The sequence below is a fragment of the Aythya ferina genome (assembly GCF_964211825.1).
Source record: "Aythya ferina genome assembly, chromosome: Z".
In the NCBI taxonomy this organism is placed as follows: domain Eukaryota; kingdom Metazoa; phylum Chordata; class Aves; order Anseriformes; family Anatidae; genus Aythya; species Aythya ferina.
In genome coordinates this window covers 47,251,740-47,274,554 of record NC_140299.1, presented here as the reverse complement: position 1 = coordinate 47,274,554, position 22,815 = coordinate 47,251,740, and the positions used below count along the sequence as shown (strand labels likewise).

Below are 22,815 nucleotides of genomic sequence, written 5' to 3'. Positions count from 1 at the left end.
GTGTTTGTGTATTTATTTGCACGCCTGCATGTACTTGTCAAACTACCTTTCAGAGTTTGCTTTTAAAATGTTAGCCTGGATCTCAAAATTGCACAATTATTTACCTTTAAGAAACCTGTGTCAAATATAGACCAGTGAAGGAACAACTGCAATCCAAAAGTCTTTTAGTACTGAGCAGTCTAAATGAATGTGTTGAAGGGATAATGGAAACCAAGTATTTCAGTAACAAACTGAAACATCATTGGGATACCTTTGAATATTTATACCACTTTACTGTATATTTCATAGTAAAAATATATCATACGACATAAATATTTGGGAAAATTTATCTGTAAAAGCGTCGTAACGCTAAAACAAAATGATGCAGAGTATAGGAAAACATCCTCCATTGCTGTATATTGGCATAACTTAACTGAGTTCATCTGATAATCTCAATTGATGCTTAATTCATCTCCAGGAAAATCTAATCACCTTCTGAGATACTTAAAAAATGAGTTAATGGGTTAAATTCTTGCATCAGAGAATGAAAATGTTGTTCTGGATGCTTTTAGTACTCAGGTAGAAGTGTATTTAAAAAGGAATCTGCTTGTAATAAGATACACAGGGTTACCTAATCTTGCAGTGATAAAGGAGTGTTGATAATCTAAAAATTTTGAGAGTATGACCTTTATTTTGAAAGCTCAGTGTGCCAGGACCTCTATCAATAACATATTATCTCTGATGATTTTACAAACTATTCAAAAATCTAAGATAAAATTGCAGGAGGATTCTAAAACAAAACAAAACAAAAAACAACCCTCCAGGAAATTGATCTAATTGATCTTGAAAAACACCTTTCCAAGAACTATGGGCTACTATAATCCAGATTTGAGCATTTTAGTGAATAAGAGTAACTTTATATTTTAGTTTATATTATTTACTGTTGTAAAGACAATAACATTTGATAGCAATTAGTTAAATAATAATGTACATCTGAAACCAAGCAATTTACTTCATTTGTAAACACTTTGTGATATGTATTTTTCTATAGAAAGAAACACTGTTAAAGATCCTGATAATCATCAGATCAATTTTTTTCAGTGAAAAAACAGACATAGAATGCTGGTCTTCTTGATTTTTTGCACTAGTTTTAGATTTCATTACACTGCAAATAAATACTTTACTGATAAAAACACAGTGCTAAAATAACGTTATAAGGCTCATTGTCTGAAGAGTCATCCTAGTTTCCCCTAATTTTCGAAAGGCAGGTGAGTGGCTGAGTGCTTAGCATTCATACTAAGATACTGCTGTCGGATATGCCCATCATGAGCTAGTTTGTGCTAAGCCACACCGTACAGATACCTGATGAGAGCTGCAGCTGCAAGTAAGTTTTAGCAGATGCAAATTATGCCTGCTTTTGGAAGCATGTCCAGAAGATTCACATTACATTTTAACATAGTTTCTAACCCTACTTCCTCTTTTTCATAGAGATGCAGGGCAGATATCTGGGACAATCTGTCTGGTCTTTTCCTAAACATTAGCCAACCCTCATGTCTATCCTCTCTTGAAGAGAGGCTTCTGTTGAAGACATTTTCCAGCATTTGTTATTAATGTATTTTCTTAGGATTTTCCTATCAGTGTCATTAATGAAAATCTTAAATCCTGCCTGTACCTGGATTTTTCTACTAATCAATGCTAGATGAATTTGCTTCAACACACTTCCTTTTTCATTAATATTATTTTCAGTTTGACTAACTTTATATGTAAAATTGAGCAGTTAAGATAGGGGAAAACTAAAAATCCCATCAACACATCATGATCAAGGTGTTACACAGATTAGATTAAACATAAAAAGAAAAGTTGAACCAAACTTCATATTTAAATGAAATAAAATGTTTATGGAAGAAATCTGTGATGTAGAAGTACATAATGATAAAAACCTACCTGGCAGTTAGGATAAAACAAATGTAAAAATAAAAAAATGTACAATGTCTTTCAATGAACATTTTCTCCGAAAACTCAATAATTATAATATGTTTTTCAACATTTTTTTTTTCCTTACAGTACTTGGGGTGCATAGAAGTCTTACGTTCAATGAGATCTCTTGACTTCAATACAAGAACACAGATTACAAGGTAAGACTTTGTACAAGCATATTTTTAGTCACTTCTGAATTGTGTCCCCAAAGAGGAAAGGTCAGAAAAATAGCAAAACACATACTAAATATATTTGGATACCTCGTCTGCTTTTTATTACGCTTTTACAGGAAATATCTCACCCAATACCAATACAGCTCCCGTGAAGCTTAAGGATCCTCCCTCCCCCATAAAATCCTCCTCTCCCCGTCCCCCCCCATCAACACCATATGGTGTTGATGTCTTCTAGTGAATGGAGACCACAGTTTCAAATGGCCATAGACACATTCTGGCATCAAAGTAATGAAGCAGTCCCTTTCAAAGAAATGCACATAAAATGATATGAATTGAAACAACAGTTGAATTTCAGCTCTTTAAGATGTCTTGCTGTCACTAATCATAAATAATTTTTGTACTGTAGACAGCTAAATATTTCCTTTATTAAATGTGAAAAAAAAATACTTATTTTTAGGCTTGGATGCAATTCTCATGAACTACATGCATTGACTTTGAGTTACACTAGCTTTGAAGGGGCCCCTGTGGGTCCTCTGAAAATGTTAATCATTTATTTGTCAAGATGTAGTTTTGATGAGGGACATAAAAGTACATGGACTGGTAAATGATAGAATTCTGTATTTCAGACAACCTAGTATGTGGAGGTATCTGAGCATTTTCCTATTCTGTTGTTTTAAACCGCTAGCATACATTTCTATAGTATTCACAACAGTAACTTTTAAAAATGCTTTCATGTCCAGGCAGTCTTGTAGTTCCAATGCAGATGGCAGATCTGTTATTACCAACTGGAAGCTGAATGATACTGGCTTATGAAACAATTGTTATACCTTTTGGTTTTGTAGTTTTTATCTCAAGGTGGACTGAATTCAGGATTTTATTTTATTTTTTCCTGCACAATCTCTCATACTTTATGTTTTCATTGGCAATGTATCTTTCTTATTATCTAACTTAGAAGCACAACTCTACCTTTAACATGTGAACATATTTGGTGATCTAAAGCAGTATGATCTGCACAAACAAAGTATCTTTGTCTTACAGTTCTCTCAATACAAAATGTTTTTTGGCTTTTACTGTGAAACAGACTTGGAATCACATTTTTTCTGTTATGTTACAGCATATTTGTCTACATGCTGGACATTTTCTTGGCTCATCTTCCCTGATGACATCTAGAACACAGGATATTTTTTTCAAGCAGGAAGATATATTTTCCTGTTTTGTTTGTTATTTTGCATTTTCGGTTTTCCATTTATCATAAAATAACGAGGGCTTATTAACTCATTATTCTGATCACGTAGTTCCTGATCTAAAACCTATTTTAAAGTAGGAGTTGGAATTGGAATCAGGATCTAGCAACTTAATCTGCATTTCATAAATTCATCCAAAAATCTTCATTCCATGTCTTAAGTACACGCAGAAAGCAGTCTGTGCTATACTTCATCAATTAACATTTCACATGTAAGCCTATTTTTTATTAAGGAATGATTAAAACTCACATTTGCTGATGTGAAATTGCTCATGTGCAATAAGAAGCATAATATAGGCCTTAAGGTATCTACTGAATTAGTACTGATGTTCTGATATTACAGGCACAAGTTCCCATGTGGATACAAGCCTGTATCACAACTGTTTATTATAATACAGTCTTTTTCCAAGACTTTGTAAAACCAGTCATAGAAGAAACTGATCTATGTTGGGCCAGTATTACTTCTGTTATCATGTGGTATTTACTAAATAGCATAAAAGCCATTTAGAAAAAATGAACCAAGGTATCTGATCAGTGTGAAGGTCTGGATATATACTTTCCTAATAGACATGTGTTGCACTTGACACATACAAAACAGTCACTCTGTTTCTAGCAGAGCATCACATTCCTGCACCTACTTGCTTTCTTGCCTTTGCTTTTCTTCCACATTGCAAAGCTCCTACTTTGTTGTTGTTGTTGTTGCTTATTTGTTTGTTTTCTTGTCTTTTGTTGTTGTTGTTGTTGTTTTTCTTTTTTTTTTTTTTTCTCCTGCCTTCTGGTTATGGTCAGTTTATCTTTCTGCTGGCCCTGAGCAGGACCAAATCCCCAAGGGAAGAGGAGCATCACCGTCTCATAGAAGAAAAAAATCTGTGGCTCAGTCATGGGGTGGATAAATTTTGTAGTCTCAGACACTGCTGCAAACTTTAGACATTATTTTGTAAATTCTCATCCCAGTCCCAAACAACTGTGCAATTAAGTGAATTAGTGCTTTGTAAAGAGCATCTGTGCCATTGATGAACATGAAATTACTTATAAATTTGGTTTACTATTTCCAGTTATCTAGTGAATTAGATACCCATATTACATAGGAAGCTAATAGGAAAAGGTGGTCCAGATATTTTGTATTGCTTTGAAAATTCCAACCCTTATGACTAACACATTAGGAAAGCATATATGTCAGCGTGCATGCATGGACCATTCTGACAAATGAAAAACAGATTTCAACTCCAGGAACTGGATCAAAGCTGATGTGTCAAAAATCAGACCAGGGGTCTTTCCTTTCTCGTCATGAGGATAATCACATCAATTACCAACCTGTGCCATCTAAGACCGTTGCACTTGACCTATGATTTGGCTTTGTTTCTCTTTTACATTTTCTTGTAAATTGAAATGTTAAACTTGTAGCAATACATTTATCTTTGTGTGAAAGCAGAGAACAAATACTTTCACTTGTCATACTCTTCATAAGATTTAACAACTTTGGTGGTGCCTGACAAAAGGTATTGTTATCCTAATTTTGGTTATGATCTGGGGAAAAATGAACAGCTATGTACAATTTATAAGAGAATTTTCTTTTTATTATTTCACATTTGAAGTTTCAAGATTATTTCACTACAGGACAACTGGAGTAGTATTAACCAGTTTATTGCATTTTTTCTTTTGTATAATGAATATAACATCATGTGAATTTCTGAGCAAATAAATGGATGGGGTCCAAGCCAAGGGTCAGCAGCTATGCATAAAGATAAATAAAAGCCAGCCAAATCCACATGGTGCATCATTAATTATGTGGTGACAATTCTTGTAACACATGTGAGGTCAAGATGACATTCTTGAACAGCAAGATGAACAGAAGCGTTTAATTTTCAAAACAGAGGAGGAAAAGAAGGACTAGCAAGCAAGACTGCTCAGCTAACTGCAGGTGGCAAGTGGTCCTAAGTTCATCTGAAATCTACTCTCATCATCACGGAAAGGTGCTGTTTGGCCCCTGAACTTTTGTGGCCATGCCTTTATTGCTCACAATCTTTTTATATACTAAAGAGAAAAAGGTAAAATACTTTTGCAACACATGTAATATTTGCAATTCCTCTAATATGTTTTTATGCTTATTGTTTAATCTGTTATAGTGTAATGAGTCTTCACTACTTGAATGCATGTGTCTAGTTATGCACTGGATTGAATTAGAATAATGTTGCATGCACTGTTTGTCGTACAGTATTATCTGGACTACAGGGCTGCATGTTCACTGGCATCTAATTAAAAGCAATCAGTTTACTGCATGCAGCTTCAGAAAATCACACCTCCCTTTGCTTGAATAAAAAGGTTATATTGCATGCTGTGATAATGACAAGTAAGTCAGGAGTGAGATACTTCTTAGGAGCATTGAACTCAAATCCAAACTCTGGTCCTACTCCTCTCCTCAGTCACTGCTGGGCTGAACTATTTGAAAGAGATTCCTCTCCAAATCTGGGACCTGGGCCCATGTTTTCTAAGAGTGGAAATCAAACCCACTGATGCCAATATCCCAACCCTCAGGAGGGGAGATAATGCAAATCCAGATTTTAGATCGGGGTTCAAGTCCAGTACTAAATCATGTAAATGACATTTAGATAACACAGTGCGTGCCTCAAACATACCTGTATTCTTTGCAGAAATTCACAGCGAAAAGGACAGAAGACGACACTGAAAAGCAAGAATGCTTCTGCTGTCATTTCTGAGAACAAATAGGTACCATGTTGAATTTTGTGCTCAGCTTTCTCTGTATCATACCCTACAGCCTAGAGGGTGCATGTAGTCCACCCCTGTTTTCTGCTGTGTGGGCTCTGTGCATGGGGCCATGGTTAGGGGAAAGTGCAAGGGCGAAGGCAGTTTTTTTTAGACTTTTTTTTTCCATCTTACTTTTGTAAGGTTTCCTATGCCTTTCTTTGAAATGCTTGCTATTGGCGACTCTTTGAGAGAGGATACTGTACTAAATGATCTGAAGTAGGACACAGTTTGGAGGTTACTGTGATCCTGGTTCAGATCCTGTCCATCTCCCTGACAACAACCAGAATAAACAGCCAGAGACCAGGATGAATGGAATAAAGCCTGAACATCACAAAAGAAGCTAAAGAATTAGAGCTACCTAACAATCTAGAACTCCAAGTACATTTTTATTTATTACTGTTAGTTTTCTTTTTTTTTTTTTTTGGTCATCGTTGACTTTACTCTTGATGTATGTAAGGTTGTGCAGAAGGAAGGTTTTTGTAAGCATGCATCAAGGCTTTGTATATATCTACATGATGTTCACAAAAGCTGTAAATTATTTCAAGACTTTTTCTTAAATTTTCCGCAAATGTTGATTTTTAGAAGATTATCAGAATCTACATAATGGTTAGTTGCATATATATGACTGTGTTCCCAGCAGCCTCTTTGCTGTCACCTGTGTGTAGCATACGTTTGGCTTAAGTATAAGGAAAAAAATGCTGTTTGTTCCAGTTTTACTAAGTGCCAAACTCACTGTTTGTACATGCAGAGTGAAGAGATAACGTGTGCTATTGGATAAACACTTTCACTGTAAATTCCTAAAACCAAACCACTGTTCAGAACTACTGTATCAGGAGAAGCCACCAAAACAGATGGACTTCTCTGTTAGTGCTAAACGAAACAGAGTGAGTTTGTGAAACTTGCACGTTACAAAAGAAGGTACAGATTGCATTGAAATTGCCTCAAATATCCCTTCAAGTATGTATGTTGTTAAACAGCATACAAATGGATAAAAAATATATTTTTGCAGGTAAAAAACAAAGCCACCTCTATTAGAAAATTAATGTTAGTCTCACACTGAAGATGTAGGAGAATAAAAATAACAACTACTTTGCCTTGCCTGAATTACCAATGGACACATTGCATACTATGTACCTAGTGGTGTCCTTAATCCTTTGCCAAAACAGTTGACAAAGACAGCCTTGCTACCTTGCAAAGTTTATTCAATACACCAAAACCGAATTTGGCCAGCTTCCTTTCATTTTCTGCTTGTAGATTTTCTCCATGTCAGAAGACTCCATTTCAAGAAACAAACCAAGGATATGAGAGGAAGATAAAGTGGAACCATAACTTCTTTGCTTCACCAGTTGACCACAACCTGCTTGCCAGTGCAGCCTTCTTCATCAGCCAGGCTTCCCATCACCAGCACACTCAGGACAGGCAACGTGTCAGGGCGGTGGCACCAGGCCTGGCCCCACAATCTGGGGGTCCCTGGAGGGGAGGTGTATCTGCCCTTTGTTCTTACCCTGCCCTTCCTGCTGGCACTCTCTGCTCTGCCTCCTTAGATGCTCTTTCAGCCTTACACCAATTGTCTCTTTGCCTGTTGGCATTTGAGGTTCTGTAAGCAGCAATGTATTGGTTTAGTCTCCAGAGCCTGTGCATGTCCCCTGTGCTAGTTCAGGTAGCATTCGCTTGTTTTGCCTGTTTCACATACAAACAAGTAATATTTCAATCATTAAACAGATTTTAAAATAATTATATTTTTTTTTGTCTGTTTTTGTGTGGTGTTGGTTTTGTTTTTTTGGTTTGGTTTTGTTTTGTTTTCCAGCAGCAACTTATTTTTATATTTAGCATGGACATTGTATCTCCTCATAAGATTCTGGTACATCAGTTGGTAATGATTTATAAATTATTAAAAAAAAAAAAAAGGCAGGAATATAAAACTGTTAAGAAATAACTAGGAGCCTTATTTATAGCTCTCTAAGATGTGTCATGCTTACATTAAAAAAGTCCATCTTTTGATGTCTATTTTTAAATTTCTGAAGTCCTAACCTTTGGAGGTGGCAAAGAAAAACTTGGGAACTATCAGATGCTAACGGATATTAATGAAAGAATATTAGTAGTTTTTTAGTCTAGCCATACAATGTATTTCAGACTAATAAAATTAGTCCGAGTACCTAGTCTAAATACTTGAGATTGCTATTCTTTTTCCAGATATGTTGAAAAAAATCCACACAATTTTCATGTGCTGTCATTTCCCTGAAATATGACTTTTAGAGTTCTGTATTTTTTTAACCAATTAAATCATATTAATTAAAAACAGCAACAATAAAGCCCAGCATCCCAGCCATAAAATAAAATAAATCATTGAAACCACAGGAAGAGAGGGTATTTTCATGTGACAGTGTTTCATAGAACAGATTTGAGCTTCCTGAGTGGGCTACTTTACATAACTACCAGAGTAAAACAAGACTAAAACTATGAAAAATATCAGGGCATTAGCCTTTTAATGGAAAAAAATATAAATGCAAAATGTCTTTTTTTCTTTCTCAGAGAGATGTCAAATCAATTTCAGGTAGAATAGGTCAGGCTGAGAAAATGCATATTGGTAATTTTTCTCTCAATATATTTGCATGTTGAATTTATATTTCAAAACACACAACATATTTTGTGCCAAGAAAATGACTCCACAGTATGACCATCTGCAAAGCAGAAAATACTCTTGGACAGATTTGGAACTCAGTATGTGGTCCCTCATGAAGACAGCACAGTAGCTAATTTTACAAGAGATCAGGATAACTTTACACTGGTATCAATCTCTGCCCAGCTAATGAAACGGCACATGGCATAGAAAGGTATAACGTCTGCCTGTGTAAAATAATTCTCTTACCAGAAAGTTAGTCTAGTCATACCCTAATTTTCCGAAGTCCATGCAACTGTTCAATTGTGCAAATATATCCAGAACTTTTGTTTTTACATTCTTTAGGCGAACATTTGTATGCACAAGTCAGATAATTGCACTCTTAACCTAGCAGCTGTTTCTATTTCTGGGTAAGGTTTGTGGCTCAGGTACTTATGCTGCATAGGCATTTGCAAATCTGATCGGCTGAAAAAAGATGTCTCCTCTGTACTGCCTGGCAATGCAAGGTAGAGTGAAGCCTTTAGGAGGTCTTCCACATCTCCATTCTGCCTGTGTTAAGATCCCCAAAAGATAATTGAGATTATAAACAGAGAGGTCCAGGAACCTTCCCCAGGAAGAGTGTATGTCTGTGTAGTGGCAGATACTCACCTGCCCTTTTTCTTTCTGTTTTCATCATATACTTCTTTAAGACTCCTTAAATCACAGGCAGAAAAGTACTGCAGCTTTTGTTGCAGGTCCATAAAGGAGTCAAACTGCTCTGATCTTGCTTAGACAGAATTGCTTTAATATCTTTTTCTGAAGTTCCCAGAATTTTCATTAAAAACATTGTTAACACAAAATCTGCCATTGTTTGAATGTATTTAATATTCACAGAGTTTTTAAAAAATGAATTTTAAAACAAATTGTCAAATTTAAGTTCAGATGACATGCCTGACATCTATCTCAATGAGCTCTCACTTTTCCCAGGTCTTCCCTCCACTACTGGTGTTCATGCAGACTTTGGGAACACTGAGTTCAGTAAAACTAAAGTATTTTACTGAAAGGAAGGCCTGTAACTGGAAAACCTATAGTGCTTTGTTATTGAGTGGGAGGATGTGTACCCCATCTTTTAAGCTGCTCTGTGCTTTCCTACTTATACCACAGAAATTGAGACTGCTTTGCCAGCCCCCAGCCTGGGGCTTCAGCCTCTTGAGCAGGTTCATTTAGTTTCCTGTACTCAAGAGATGGTTTTGATTAACAGGGTCCTTGAGTCAGGTAGGTCTATTCAGTTACAAGCTTTTAAACCCCAGTCCTGCACTAGAAAAATAACATGCTTTTGAACAGTTGCTGTCAAGTGTACTGATCAGAAAATTCCCTTTTTCTCCTGCACACTCCATGTTGCTGCAAGAGATAGAATACGGTATAGGTAAATAGGAAGAGAAAGGAAATTATGGGCAAATGTATTCATCAAGCACAGCTTTTGTCTCTGAAATGTAAATCCTTTTTGTGAGAGGCAAAACCTATGAGGGATCTTAATACACTAGTCAGACCACTGATGAAAACAGAGCTCGTGGGAAGAAGAGACAAAGAAGATGAAGGTGGTGCCTCCATATCAGTGATTTTGAGTCAGTGAAGCTCAGACTCACCTGGGGAAGCACGAGGCATGGGTCCGAGGGACATCAGTGAGCTGGGAGGCATGGACTTCTCACCTCATTGCCTTTGAAGGATTCAGTTCGGTTGCAGGATAGAGATGGGAAACCTCAAGTTTTATTTTGGTGCAAAGTTTGACAGGCTACGTCTGTAAAAATAATGGCTGTCGCTCCTGCCTAATTCTAAGAAAAGATTTTAACTGGTGGAGAAGAAGGATATTTATTTTTCATAATTAATGTTTTCACAAGTAACCTACATCTGAATATTGCTGTGCTGTATTTCTAAGACATGAGAACTGCTCTTAAAATAAAACAATTTTTACCTGGTATGTAAGAAAAGTTAGTAACTACTTTTACTAAAAGACTTGTTTGGATCAAAGAAGCATAGTAGTAAATGTGGGAACTAAATACAAGCACTGAACTGTGAAATGGATTGCTGTTATATCTATGATGGTCTGAGGATATATGCAAGGCAGGGTTTGTAGTGAGAGACAATCTTATTAGGGGAGCAGATGTAGCTGAGAGATAAAAAAGAAAAGACAAGCTTTGGAACAAACAAGCTCTCTTCCAGACCTGAAGAAAGGATTGTGTGCCTGAAAGCTTTTTGATTATCTGTTTCTATAAATCTTGCTCTTCTTCAGAATGACAGGATTTTAAACCTGCTGCAAAGCCTGTTCCTCCCCCTCTCTCTGCCCAAAAAAAACCATGCGAACAGGTGATTTGAACTTTGTATCTACCCTAGGTAACAGTACCCCAGGCATAAATATATAGTAATTACTGATCGCGCCTGGATAAATCTGTGACATTTGCAGAGCCATTATATATTGAATGTTGAAACATATATGACATTTCTTTCCTGGCTCACTTGTTGATCCTGTGCATTGACCTAATGAATGGTTGAAATACCATCCTGCATATGACACACAATTAAAATAATAGGTATTTTTATCAAGGTTGTATTGAGGTGTTGAGTATTTTGGCTGTTCTTTAGCTCGTAGTTTATTGTTTTCCATTCTATATTTATTCATGTGGTTCTAGGTCTAAGAATAATGCTCTGTTAATCCCAATTGATATTTAAAACAAACGAGGTTTACAGCCAACTCTACAGATCTCTGGGCAACTGTTTTGTGCAGTGTCAATTTGACAGGTCTATTACAGCATAATAGTTAATTGCCACAGGAATATCTGGGTGTGCACAGTAGCACATTTTAAACACTGACCAGCTTGATTGTTCCGATAATTAGTTTTTCAATACTGAAAGAATCTAAAATATTTGTTGCAGCTGTATGATTTGAAAAAAAAAATAATAATCTAACATATAATTACTGTCCTAATTCATATTCATTTTCAACATGCTTTTCTTTCATTCAACGTGGATACAGTGGGAAAAATGAAGCAATATTAGAAAACTGAAGAAAAATGCTCAAGGCATTCATTTGTTTACAGTGTAAAAATAGGGGCACAATTAAATTATTCAGGTCACACAGAACAATTTATCAATTAAAATTTTGTATCAAAATATACTTCTCATGTCTTCTATACAATGTGTATATTATCATGAATATTTTGTACTTCTTAGAATAAATTTTCTAAAGCCAAAAAGGTGGGACTGAAAATGTGTATAATACATGAATGAGAAAAATGGTAATAACTAACCTTTACTTTATAGGAAAGTTTTTTTTTGTTTGTTTGTTTTTTTTTTAAAAATAAAAGCAGTAAAGAAATGTTAGTTAAAGACATTTCTTACGATCAGATTCCTCATGGCTTAATAAGGTACAAAAAAGAGAACTGGAAGAAGGTATCAAAGTAAGTTTTCTAATTTACAATGAGGAAAGTTCTTTTAAATAGTGAGAAAAATCATTTTTATAATTTGTAGCTCTCAAGATACTCTTCCTTTCACTAATGTTGACTGTTTGCTGCCTTCTGCTTTATGCTAAGGTAGCCTAAATCTGAATGGCACCTCTTCTAGTAGTGAGAAGAAAGCTAACTGACCTACTAAGTATCTTCACCTGTGAGCAGAAATGCCATCTGGAGCTGTTCTCTTCCAGTGCATCTCAGAAGTATGATGAAGAAACTCATGATTTCACTTGCCATAAACCTTTTTTTCTGTCTCTTCAGGGAAGCAATCAGTCGTGTTTGTGAAGCTGTGCCTGGTGCCAAAGGAGCCTTCAAGAAACGAAAGGTATTTTTCTTTTCTTGTAGTGAAGTTGACTTTATTTTCTTAGTTCAACACCAAGGAGACCAGGCACAGCAAGCAGGTGGTTTAAAGCAGCTTTGAGAATTGCAGATCATTAATCATTTCAAGTATTGGCTCTTTTCACCTATTAATTTGCCTCTCTCCCTTTTGGTTAGAATCATCTTTTATAGACATCTTGAAGTATGAGGACATGTAGGAAATACATTGTGGCTTGCCTTTATGTTCATACTGTAGAAACTCTGTTTTTGCATGTGTGTGTGTGGTTGTTTAGTTTGTTTGTTTTTGGTAAATTTGCAGGTGAAAGGCTAAAAAGCAAACAAAAGGGAATGCCTTTTCATAAAGTGTATGAGTAAGTTGTGAAAATCATTTATTTTGGGGGCCAAAAATATACATTGTTTTGAAACTGATTAGATATTTTGATGGAGCATAGCTTTACTGGTGACAATTAAGAGTTTGGAAATTGCTGGTTTCTGGAAAGAGAAAGAATGTACTTGATGATTCCCCATTTCACATACTATTTCCATAAATGCTTGTAGCCAGATGCTCTGTGGCCTGAAGGCAGGTCCAAGTGTTATTATGGCTTGACACAATTCTTTTCAGGCATTCATTCTTACTTGTGTAGTAGGAATTAGGGTCTGAAGGCAGGAAGTGGAGGAAACCTCAGCTCAGCCCCTGTACCTTCTGCTTTTCCACATGCCCATTAGCAAAACTGGAATTTAATACAAAGTCTAAGGGAAAGAGCACAGAATGCAATTAATTCTAGCCCTTGTGCATGTTGTTGGGAGCAGAAGGAGAAGGACAAGGTCTACCTGCTTATCTCCCACCTGGCCATCTGGGCAGAGTCCATGCAGAAGGGGGAGTCTGATACACCACTTATGCTGTGGGAAATCTTCCCCAGGTGAAAGGCAACCACATATATGACAGCCTAATTGGAAACTGTTTCAGAAATTAAGTTGTGGTTTTCTTCTCTTTCTCAACAAATTTATCTTGCTGTCATTTTTAGATGCTCTGACCTTTGTTTTTTAAACCTGAAAGAGGAAAATACCTTTATTGGAAATGCTCAGTGATGCAAAATGTAATTCAAAAAGTAGTTTAAATAGAGCCCTAAGTGCCTAGTAAAACACCTTATCGTATTACCCTTTTAAGAAACAGTAGTGCTTAACAGTTACTGAAAAGATATACTATTTATAAAGTAAGCCTGCTGGCTGAGAAGAAAGTTTGCCCAGCAACAGAACTTCAGCTAAATGTTGAAGGCAATTATCTTTTTTTAACTCTGTACTTTCATGGTTTTGCCACGGCTGGTTTACAAGTTTGGTTCTTGAGGTCAATTTTTCACACTTACCCTCTCGGAGAGGGGATCCTCAGGTATCATCTCGGAAGCACAAGGGTTTAAGGAAAGAAGAGAAACAAGAACATTCAATGAGCTTGTTGTAAAGAGGTGCTAGGGAAAATACTAGCTCTGTAGCATGGTGAAGTAAAAAGAGTGCAGCACAACCGTTGCATACAAATAATATATAAACAGTATGTTTTTAATAAATGAAAGAGGTAAAAAAAACAAACAAACAAAAACACAACAAAACTGAATTAAGCTTTAAAGAGGATCAGAAAAGTGGCCAGTCTGCTAGAAACTTACCAGACTTGCAGACCATAACATAAATACAGTGGCAGAAGGATGCTGCCTCTACTCACAACTCTGCTTTTATACCCTAATTACCAACGTCAGTATTCACCTGTACATCTACAGCAGGTGACTGGACTTGGTCTGTTATTTCTGGCAATCTATTGTTAGGGCTGTGTTTATCTGTTCTCTTGTGGTTGTGAGATTTCTCCTGGCTGCCAGAGGTGTGAAGTTTGTAAGCTCTGTGGTCTCTCGTAGGTAACCCCTTACTTTCGTTCTCATCCAGCTTGCAGCATAGAAGATATGCAGCGAAACTCATGTTGCTACACAACATCTTAGGATCTTATGGGATGCTTACCTACAGAAATGAATATTTTTACATCTCCTCCGTTTTCACACCATTTGTACTGATTTTATGAGTTAGGAGTAATCTTCAGCTGTACATTGTATCCCCACATACAGAGGTTTTAGACCCTGCTGGGCTTTTACCTACTGTTGAGAAGTCTATGAGTATAACATCACTCTATTTTTTGTGAGTATCCCACCACTGTCACAGGAATCCCACTTCCCATTCAGAAAGGGAGAAGAGCAGGCAATCAATGCAGAGCAAGCAACAGATCCTGAAAGGATTTTGAGTTGTTTTTGCATGTCATTTTAAGATAATGATTTATGGTGTTCATCTTAGTCTGGTCGCATAGTCCCTTGATGAAGATAGGATTGATATCTCACAAAAAAAGATAGGTCTTAGTAGGTCTTAATTTGTTAGGTCAAGTATTGTGTATACCTGCCCAGATATCATTAGCAGTATTAGTAGTTTTTCCAGAGGAAAACAGCTATTCCAATGAAGTGATCTTTGAAAAGTCAGCAACTTTTTAGGAACCTTTAAGATTTGAGCTAATCCTACCTGCAAGGTAGGTTGTCCCAAGTAAACAGAACACAAACTTTCTTTTTTTTTTTTTTTCTCCCTCACAGCCACCAAGCAAAGTTCTTTCTAGCATCTTGGGAAAAAGCAATCTTCAGTTTGCAGGAATGAGCATAATGCTGAATATCTCCACCACCAGCTTAAACCTAATGACTCCTGATACAAAGCAGGTGAGTGCAAGTGCCATGTTAATTTGTGAGACTTTGGAAGAACAGCCTACTGCACAGGTATTTGCTGTCTGCCCAAAGGTACTGTTCCTCAATAATGTTTATAAAATGAGTGAAAAAATATAAATCATATTGGGAGTCGTAGTTTGCTCTAGTATTCAGAAGTTTTGATGAATTATTTTCTTCTTGCCATGTTTAGGTTTTGTTCTTAAGAGACCTATAACATGAAAAAGCATTTTCTAGTCCTGGGAGTTCTTTTTTCATACAGTTACAAACTTTCAGAGAGTTCAGAGGGATGCGTTTGGAGTAGGTGACCAAAGGACTGAATGAACATCTCCAATTTTATTTTCATCCTTCCCATTTAGAACCCTAAAGGACAATCTGTTCCTAAGACACTGCTAAAAATACAGCCACAAGGATTTTGCAGTGCAGTGAAATGCCAGTCTTCTTGAAAGACAAGGCAGTCTTTTTCAGGCAGCTTGTTTCTTCTTTATGCTGAAGGTACATACAGGCTTTGGGGAATCACTGCAGTGGATTGTAAATGATGTATGAGATGAGAAAAATCCTTGCTCAGGGTATATATAAAGAGAAAGCAGACGGACTTGCGTAGTCACTGCTGTGCTATTTGCTGTGAGCCACATACTGCGTACAACTTTCTGCCCAGATACAGCTAGAGAGAGAAAAAATAAAATAAAAAAAAAAATTGCCGTCGTTAGGAGCCTCAACATTAAAGAAGAAAAAACACTGTGTTAAAAGGCTTGCTGTTTATTATTATGTTTTCATTGATTTGTCTTCATTCTTATCCTCATTTAGAAAGCATCTCAATCATCTACAGTGAGCACTGAGACTGTGAGAGCAACATTATGGCTGCTTGCAGTATTTTGGAGCCTTATTATGGAATAGACACAGCAGTGTTTTTCATAAGGATGGCTGCCCCCAGTCAGAAGCATATGAACTTGATGTTTATTAGATCTATCAAAAGAGTAGCAAGCCTGGAAGTGGCCTTGTTTTCAGCTGACATCAGGGTAGAAATTAAGTTAAACTGAATTATCCCAGGGAAGGATCCCAGGGAAGATGCTTTGTTGCCTTTTTTTTTTTTTTTTTTTTCTCCTGTGAGTGATGAAATAATTTTCAGTGAGCTAAAAAAAACAAACAAAAGCAAAACTAAAAAAGGGTTGACAAAACTGTTTATCTTTCTCACACATCATTCTTTTTGAGATGGACTTGCTCTGGATGCTGCAGGCCTGTGAAACATCTGGTTTCTCAGAGATCCCCAGTCTGGCTGTGGCCTCTCTAGTTTCTTGTTTGTGCCAAGCATTTGATTTGAAAATAAGCGCAGCCCAGAAGCTGTGCTCTTTGAAGCCTCACCCAGGAAGGCAGTTTTGGATGTCTGTAACAGCCTTCTTTTCCCAGAGGAGCTGGAAGGAAAAAAAAGACTGTTTTTTGCCTGTGGCTAGCAGGCAAGCAATGGACTGTGTCCTGTACAAAAACTTTGTGAGCATGCTGAGTGGAAGCTGACATTTTAGTTTGCTTTTGTTTGTTTGGATACAGTACTTGGGTAGAGTGAGATATTTCAAAACTATATGCCAACATTAGTGAATTGTTTCACATAAAGTAGTGACACATTGATACATTGATATGTTTTGTTTCAGTATTTCAGTATTAGGGAAAAATACCAAAGAACCTAAAATATTTACCTGTGGAATAGGAAGAAAATTCTGGCTTGAACTAATAGTTTTGAAACTTTTATATTTCCTTAAAATTTGAAAAAAAAAAATACCTTTGAGGAATCTGCTCTTTTATTTATTATGATGATGAACATGATATTTGTACTTATTAATTGTGCAGAATATTTGTAATTATTTGTAATATTAATTGTGCAGAAAATCTTCAGTAGTTCATTTTTATTGTTAAGTTCACCTCCCCTATATGGGAAAAAAGCGAAGGAAATCCTCGCTGATGAGTAGGGAATGATGGTTCTCCAGTGAACACTTTAAAATTAACCATATCTTCAGGAGTATTAAAATAGAAGCACTCTTTACATGAAACAAGCACTTCAGGTTGCTCACTCTGTCAGTTCTGTCTGACTTGGTGAAGCAGTGTGATTCAGAGAAACATGTCAGGTGGCTTTCTTTTTCAGGAAGGATGGTTTAGGTCTTTAGGATTCAGGATAAGAGAAGAACTCACAGAATATTTTTATAACTTTTTTTTTTTTAATTTGTTTTTGTTTTGTTTTCTAGAACAGTTTTCTTAAGTGTATGGCTCCCTCTCTAAAGTGAGCAACTAAGATCCAAATGACTACCGTCATATGCTCTGAGACACTGAATTAGGGGCCTGTCCTAAACCAGATGAATTATTTGGTATCGTTTTTATGAGTCAAATGAACAAGTGAAATTTTCTTTCAAATGACCTTTTCTTTCCTCGTTGTTACATGATTTCATTATTAAAAGATTTCATAAGTTAAATATCAGAATAGCAATGCAGCAGAGCAGTTATCCCTGTATTAGAGGTTCATGACAATTCATCTGTTCCCAGAGAAACATCTTATTAGTTCAAATTGTACATAAGCAAATTGAATTTAGTAATTTCAAAGCCCTGGAATATGGCTGAGATTTTGGCCATAATGCTAGATTGCAGCTAGATTGAAAATTCTGTTTGCATATTGCAATTATGTTTATGTTTGAAACATAAAATAGAACCCTAAAATCATTTAGGTTGGAGAAGATCTCTAAGATCATCTAGTCCAACCTTTAAAAATGACATGGTTGCTACTGGAAGCAATGTTAGGAACCTCAGCTCCTGTGCAGTTAGGCATGATTTCATTGATTTCACCAGAGTGGAATAGGCAGAAAAGTATTTTGATTAATAGCATCCTTTGCTCCATTCATCACTAACTGTGATAAAGCAAGTGAACTTTAGCAGATTAAAATTTCTTATACTGTATGACAAATCTATATGATTTAATGACGTTCTAAGCACACTTAACAATTTTGCTGTGTCCTGCTAGGTTTCAAAGAACATTGGAATGGATATACTATTTTTGTTTTGTTTTGTTTTGTTTCTTTTAATATATTCTCATGTTACTCTTTGGATTCCTTGTGAGTGAAACAGTATATTTTGATATTGTTTTTGGATTTTCACCCCTGCATGAACCAAAAAAAGAAATCAAAGGTTAAACTGTGTAAGAAAAACCTACTGACTTGCACTTATTTCTTCTGATCCATACAGATCATAGCAAATCACCATATGCAATCTATCTCCTTCGCATCCGGAGGTGATCCTGTAAGTATTTATCTAAACTAAAGCTTTCCCTAGCATAGATATTGCTTTGAGGACTGTGTGACAAAATTTATTGCATAGCCTACTGAAAGAAAAATATAACTACAATAGCTCCTGTTTCTTGTTTCATAAATTCTTGATTGTTGCCATCAAACTCTTTTTGAGGGAAACTACTGACAAGCAGTCATGAATCCTGCTTTTTGAATGACTGAAATGAAAAGTATCAAAGGGCTGTGAGCATTCATATAATAATTGATAAGTAGAGCTCTGCTTTTCAAAGTAATGTAGCATAGTCTTATGGGTATTGTGTGAATTTTCATCCTGACTGTTTCTTATTTAGTCTTCTTTGCAGTAATAGACAACTATGTTGCATTTATATTTATAGAAATGTATGTACTTTTTATTTTTTCTACTTGTTTTGAAGTGTACATTGAAAGGAGTGTGCTAAATACTGTCTTCAGGTACATTAATTACACACATGCAGTTTGAAGACAGGCTTTCAAGAAGAGTCTGGATCTTTCTTTGCAATTTTGCAAAGCTTTCAGAGACACCTACGCATTTGATTCATTTAGATCAAAGGGCAGACTCTGGCTTGTTATGCATTTCCCTGTTTTTATCAGTAGTCCATCTGAAGGCATATTAAATGTGCTCAAAAAGTATTTCTCACCTAGGAAGAAGTGGGAGAATTATAAAACACGGACAAAGCTTACCTCATAACCTTAGAGGATTGAAAGCTTTTAAACCTAGATTAATTGTATGTATGCCTTTTCCTTCATCATGTGATTATATGTCATTTATCAGTCATACAGTAAGGCAAGGTGATTTATAGCCTGCTTTGTGAGTTATTTCACTCAGTTCAACTCCATTAAGTTGAAAACAGGCAGAACTTCCTCTGTTCATTTCACTATCCTTGGTAAACATAAGGGCAAACTTCAGTCTCAGAATAGCTCTGCTGAACTCCATTAAGTTCCAGAAGGGAAAAGGAGGCCATATCACAACAATCTGGGGGGAAAAAATAAAAATGGATCAACAGCAGCTTTGAAATACAACAGATTGCAATGGATGCTGTAAATGAACAATTCCTGAAGTGGGCAGAGGAGTGATTAGCACAGTTCCCTGCCTCCGTAAGAAGATTCTTCGCTCCCCATCTGCCATCCCAAATGCTAAGTCCTGGAAACACCATTGCACACTGCCCACTGATCGAGTGATTTACCAGAGAAGAAGAGAGGAGCAGCAGTAGAGATTGGATTTGGAGTAAACAAGCTCTTCCAAATGTTTTAGAGAAAATCACGTTACTGAGTCAGCAAGCTACCAGAGATATCAAATTGCATCGTATAAGGGAGCCTGTAAGAGACAGTGAAATTGTAAAGTTGTATTCCCAGTAAGTCCACAGCATGGTGACTTCATTCTGAGGGTGGAGAGGGTAGGTGTAAGGATCTAATGACACTGTGCAGGCTCATCTCAGCAGGCTAGTATATGATAAACTTGTTCATGAAGCAGGTGGTTCCTTTGTTCTGAGAGCACAGGAAAGAGGACAAACGCTAGGGATGTGACTTAAGTCACTGCTTTATTAACCCATCTGTAGATTATCAGAACATAACTTTAATCGGGCCTCAATGATTTCCATTTAGTGGAGGACTGTCATCACCACACCTTCTCCTGTAAACACAGTTGGGTCCCAGCCCATAAGCTCATCTGCTTCTAGGGAGAAAGGCCATACTGTGCTAAACATGAGGAGCCCAGATCTGTGCCCAGACTGCTTAAGGGAATGCCTCCCTCATACTGAATTTTGAAGTTTGGTTTATTTAGAAGCAAGACTGTCCCCACTTCTCAACCCATCCAGTTTTCTGCTCTGGATTTCTGCCACACATTTGTGCCAGCAATTAACTTTGCAACTTTCCTCCCACTCCCTAAGCGTTAATTGCCTTTATCACTCAAAATATATCCACTGGAAAAGTGTTCCACAGTCTTGGAGAACAGCTTGAGTACCATATATATATTTGTAATATTCCCCTTTGCAATGAGTCAGTTTCTGGCTTTATTTGTGCATGGGAGCTTAAAATCTCTCTACCAAATCCTTTTACACACCATTTCAGGATCATTTTTAGTTTATTTCTAAGACTGTGTTCTGGTTCTGCTTTAGCAATCTTTAGCCCCTCCTTATGATCCACCCTCATTTTTACTCCATAGTCATTTCAGGTGGCTGTTTCCAGGCTGCTAGACAAGACATCTGGTTTTGGAGATGCCTGTTAAGATAGAGGGAGATCTCTTACGTTTTCATGAGACAGATCTCTGAAAGGTCCCTTAGAACAGTAGCTTTTCAGTTTCTGTCCAGATGATGCCTCCAAAAGCATACACTTTTGATGGGAGTCTTTTAATTTATCCACTGTGAAATGTGCTTACCTCTTGTGCTTAGTGGTTCATCATAGCTCAAGTCTGAAAAAAACTGTAAATGAAATGAAATATATGGTTTCAGTCTCTTGCACCCACATCTAGAAGAGCTATGAGATAAATCTCTTATTTACTTAGGCATAAATATATCCATTAGTTACGTCTGTACTAGTGAATAAAATAACCCATGGCTTGCTTTAAGGCCATGAAACCAATCAGAAATTTGCTTCTGTGCATCCACTCTCTTTCCTCCCAGTGGTCTCGTGGGATCAGTGCCCAGTATGTGTTGTTCCCTTGGACAGTTTCAGGGCATTGCATAGGAAAACAGCACAGGCAAGCAAGGGAGAGTAGCAACATTTAAGCATCATGAACAACTGTGGGACAGCTTTCAGGCTTCTATTTTGGTCCTGTTTTATTTACCATTATAGACATAGCTAGTTTTCTTTTCACATTAGCTGTTAATTTGCGTCATTACTTCCACTCAAGTCATAGCCCAGACACTATGTCACTGGGTTCTTAAGAAATTAATAGGCAAAGTGCTAAAGGTAGTCCTCTCTGCTGTATTTTTATTTTTTTTTTCATCCAGAGCAACCTCGTTACAGCTGTGTCTGAGTGCCTTCCAATAGTGCATTATGTGACATGGCTACCCACCTGTCACCAGAACCATGAGTGTGCTTTATCATTTCCCTTATCATCCACTTAGGAAGGAAATTACGTATACATGCAGCACAGTGATTTGTTTTGGTAGGGGTGTGTGTGTGCTTGTGCTACAGAGAGCTAAGTTAAAAAAAAGTCTATCATTTTGTTGAAGACTGGTGTTTGTTATGACATTAGATCTTGACATAACAGTCAATGGTCTTCAATTAGTATCCGATCTCTACCTCAATTAACTTTAGATATACATGAATATCCAGGCATGTCAAGATATACCGGATCTAACCAAAGCTTCCTGACTGCATCAAAGAACACCAACATTTTCCAGATATGCTAGTAGGCCTCTGGGTGAACTGGCCTTTCTGTTTCATCTCCATGGTGATAAAAGTTTGCACCACTTGTGCACCATGTGAGTGTTGTAGGAGAGTAAGCAAAAAAATATCCCCAAAGATTTGAGCCTGCTCTTGTCAGAAAATCTACCCGGTATGTGGGAGAGGGGATGGATGAGTGATGCCCATGGGCTGAGGGAGATCATCCTAGGAGACTGCTTGCAATAGCCAAACAGTACTTGAGCACCTCTGTTCCATACATAGTTGTAGTCAGTAATGTAAACACACCTGCTTGTTACCCATGAATAAACCTCATTGCTCAATATTTCTGAGGAACGGGGATGTCAGTGCTACTCTTTCTGCTGCAGAACCTGCTGATAATTTGTATTCTGAACCAAAATCTTTGAGTACTTGAAAGATGAGGACTTGAAATTTTTAATCCCTTCTAAATTAATCCTGACCCATATCCTACTAGATTTGTTTAACTGATTTTAAATGGCTTTGGTCTGAAGAAAGCAAAGTGATAGGATCAGTATTAAAACCCATAAATGTTTTTATAGGTTTTAAGTAGTGTACATCTGTAAAGTAAAACATGTCACATTGGGACTATGCCCCCAGGAGTACATACACTCGCAACTGTGATAATTCAATATAATCTGTGCAAGAATTTTTTACATTTAAAATATGTCTTTTTTTTTTTTTTTTTTTTAATTTTTAATAGGATACAACTGACTATGTTGCATATGTAGCTAAGGATCCTGTTAATCGGAGAGGTAAGTTAGAAATACCTATCTGGCATTTACTTTCCTTTGAGAAACATGAATTATTCATGGTATAATTTAGTCTTTCTTTTTTTTTTTCCCCAAGAAAAC

General features: G+C 36.7%; 1 protein-coding gene and 1 long non-coding RNA gene across 14 annotated transcripts in view; one reads left to right on the top strand and one right to left on the bottom strand.

Moving 5' to 3' along the window:
- Positions 1-22,815, top strand: part of SHC3 (SHC adaptor protein 3) — a 71,256-nt gene that overhangs the window by 26,739 nt on the left and 21,702 nt on the right. For all 12 annotated transcript variants that reach the window (XM_084505484.1, XM_084505490.1, XM_084505485.1 and 9 more), the window contains 5 exons: positions 2,044-2,114; positions 12,505-12,568; positions 15,174-15,293; positions 18,519-18,572; positions 22,665-22,716. In XM_084505484.1, coding sequence (XP_084361610.1) covers positions 2,044-2,114; positions 12,505-12,568; positions 15,174-15,293; positions 18,519-18,572; positions 22,665-22,716 — 361 coding nt within the window. The remainder of the gene's footprint in view (positions 1-2,043; positions 2,115-12,504; positions 12,569-15,173; positions 15,294-18,518; positions 18,573-22,664; positions 22,717-22,815) is intronic.
- On the bottom strand, positions 12,847-14,313 carry LOC311427851. Of its 2 annotated transcripts, none has more exons than XR_014687595.1 (4): positions 14,217-14,313; positions 13,926-13,955; positions 13,393-13,611; positions 12,847-13,311 (listed from the first exon to the last, which is right to left on the bottom strand). It is a non-coding gene; the product is annotated as an uncharacterized lncRNA (long non-coding RNA). The 2 variants fall into 2 exon arrangements; XR_014687596.1 differs by having other exon boundaries at positions 13,408-13,611.